The sequence below is a fragment of the Chinchilla lanigera genome, unplaced genomic scaffold, assembly GCF_000276665.1.
Source record: "Chinchilla lanigera isolate Chin_1 unplaced genomic scaffold, ChiLan1.0 scaffold00041, whole genome shotgun sequence".
NCBI classification, from domain to species: domain Eukaryota; kingdom Metazoa; phylum Chordata; class Mammalia; order Rodentia; family Chinchillidae; genus Chinchilla; species Chinchilla lanigera.
This window is the reverse complement of record NW_004955442.1, coordinates 17,568,005-17,569,484: the sequence shown is the minus strand read 5'-3', so window position 1 is coordinate 17,569,484 and position 1,480 is coordinate 17,568,005. Positions and strand designations below refer to the sequence as shown.

General features: G+C 52.4%; 1 protein-coding gene across 2 annotated transcripts in view; it reads left to right on the top strand.

The window, feature by feature from the left end:
- Ube2l3 (ubiquitin-conjugating enzyme E2L 3) overlaps positions 1-1,480 on the top strand; it is a 93,861-nt gene that overhangs the window by 12,191 nt on the left and 80,190 nt on the right. The window contains exon 2 of one of the 2 annotated variants that reach the window (XM_005391710.2): positions 1,183-1,279. In XM_005391710.2, the coding sequence (XP_005391767.1) occupies positions 1,253-1,279 (27 nt within the window). In that variant the 5' untranslated portion in view covers positions 1,183-1,252. Of the gene's footprint in view, positions 1-1,182; positions 1,280-1,480 lie in introns of those variants that run through there. The other variant, XM_005391712.2, reaches the window with a different exon arrangement.

Below are 1,480 nucleotides of genomic sequence, written 5' to 3'. Positions count from 1 at the left end.
CAAGTGCTGGGATTACAGGTGTGCGCCACCACGCCCAGCTTTTTATCCTTGTCAGTCTCGATTCCTCTGCTTGAAGCATTTTCTTCCAACCTTCCCAGAGATTCCTTCCCATCTTCAAGCCCCAGCACTGGCTCTGGATCCTGAAGCCCATCTGGAACTTACGCTCCTAGCTGGCTGTATGACTTTGTTCAAGTATTTGGCCTTCTGTATGTTGGTTTCCTGCCACATGGGGAGGATAATGGTAACCATATTATAGAGTAGGTTTGAGTATTAAAGATAATAAAGTATAGAAAAGGGCCTGGCACTTAGTAGGTTCTACTGTTCACCTTTCTTTTGAGACAGGATCTCTCTATGTAGTTCAGGCTCAATTTGAACTCACTATGTAGTATAAGTTGGTCTTGAACTCCCAGGAATTGTACTGTCTCAGTCTGCTGAGTGCTAGAATTATAGGCATGACCCACCACAACTGGCTGTCAGCTTTTTTTTTTTGGTCTTTTTGAGACAGGGTTTCGATATGCAGTTTCAGGCTGACTTTGAACTCACTTTGTAGCCCAGGCTGGCCTCGCACTCACAGCAATCTTCCTGCCTCAGCCTCCCCAGTGCTGGGCTAACAGGCCTGCCTCACCACACCCTGCTTGACTGTTTTTGTACTGTTTCTTCAGTGTATCTTCCCAGCTCCCCCAATGAAAAGTAGGTCCCCATAGTCACTATTTTCGTTTCTTCACAGCATTTATCGGTACCTGAAATAATTTTGGGTTTTCCACTATTTTAGAAAAGAGCCGTTTTTGTTTTTCCGGTACCGGGGATCGAACTTATGACCTCGCACTTGCCAGGCAGGCGCTTATGCCACTGAGCTATATCCTCAGCCCCATTTTTTTTTTTTTTTTTTTTTGGTACCAGGAATCAAACTCATGACCTCAGGCTTGTCAGGCAAGCGCTTATGCCGCTGAGCTACATCCCTGGCCCGGTTTTCCAACTATTTTATACAATAAATATTTATTGTGCACCTACTACGTGCCAGGCACGTCGCATCTCCCCCTGCATCAAACTGGATGCTCCATAAAGGCCAGGTTTCTGCCTGTCTGGTGCACCCGCTTCTCCCCAGCACTGTGATGAGCACACAGTAGGTGCTTCGCTCAGGGAGGAGCCCCGCCCCTCACGCCCACCCCTCCCCCGCTCCAGGAAGTGCGGGGGCTTCAGCCGCCTGGCCTGCCGCAATGCATTCTGGGAAAGCAGCAGCACCAGATCCAAGATGGCGGCCAGCAGGAGGCTGATGAAGGTAAAAGCCATTCTCCGGCGCCGGGCGGGCGGGGGGCGGCGTTTTGGGCCTGATGACCCGCAGCGGGTCCGGGGCTCTTACGGGCGCCGTCGGCCGGGCTCCCTCCTTATGTTGCCCCGCCGTTCCGCCGGGCCTCGTGCGGGCAGAGTGAGCTAACGGGGCCATCTAGGCCGCAGCCTGGGCGGGAGCTGCAGGCCGCGC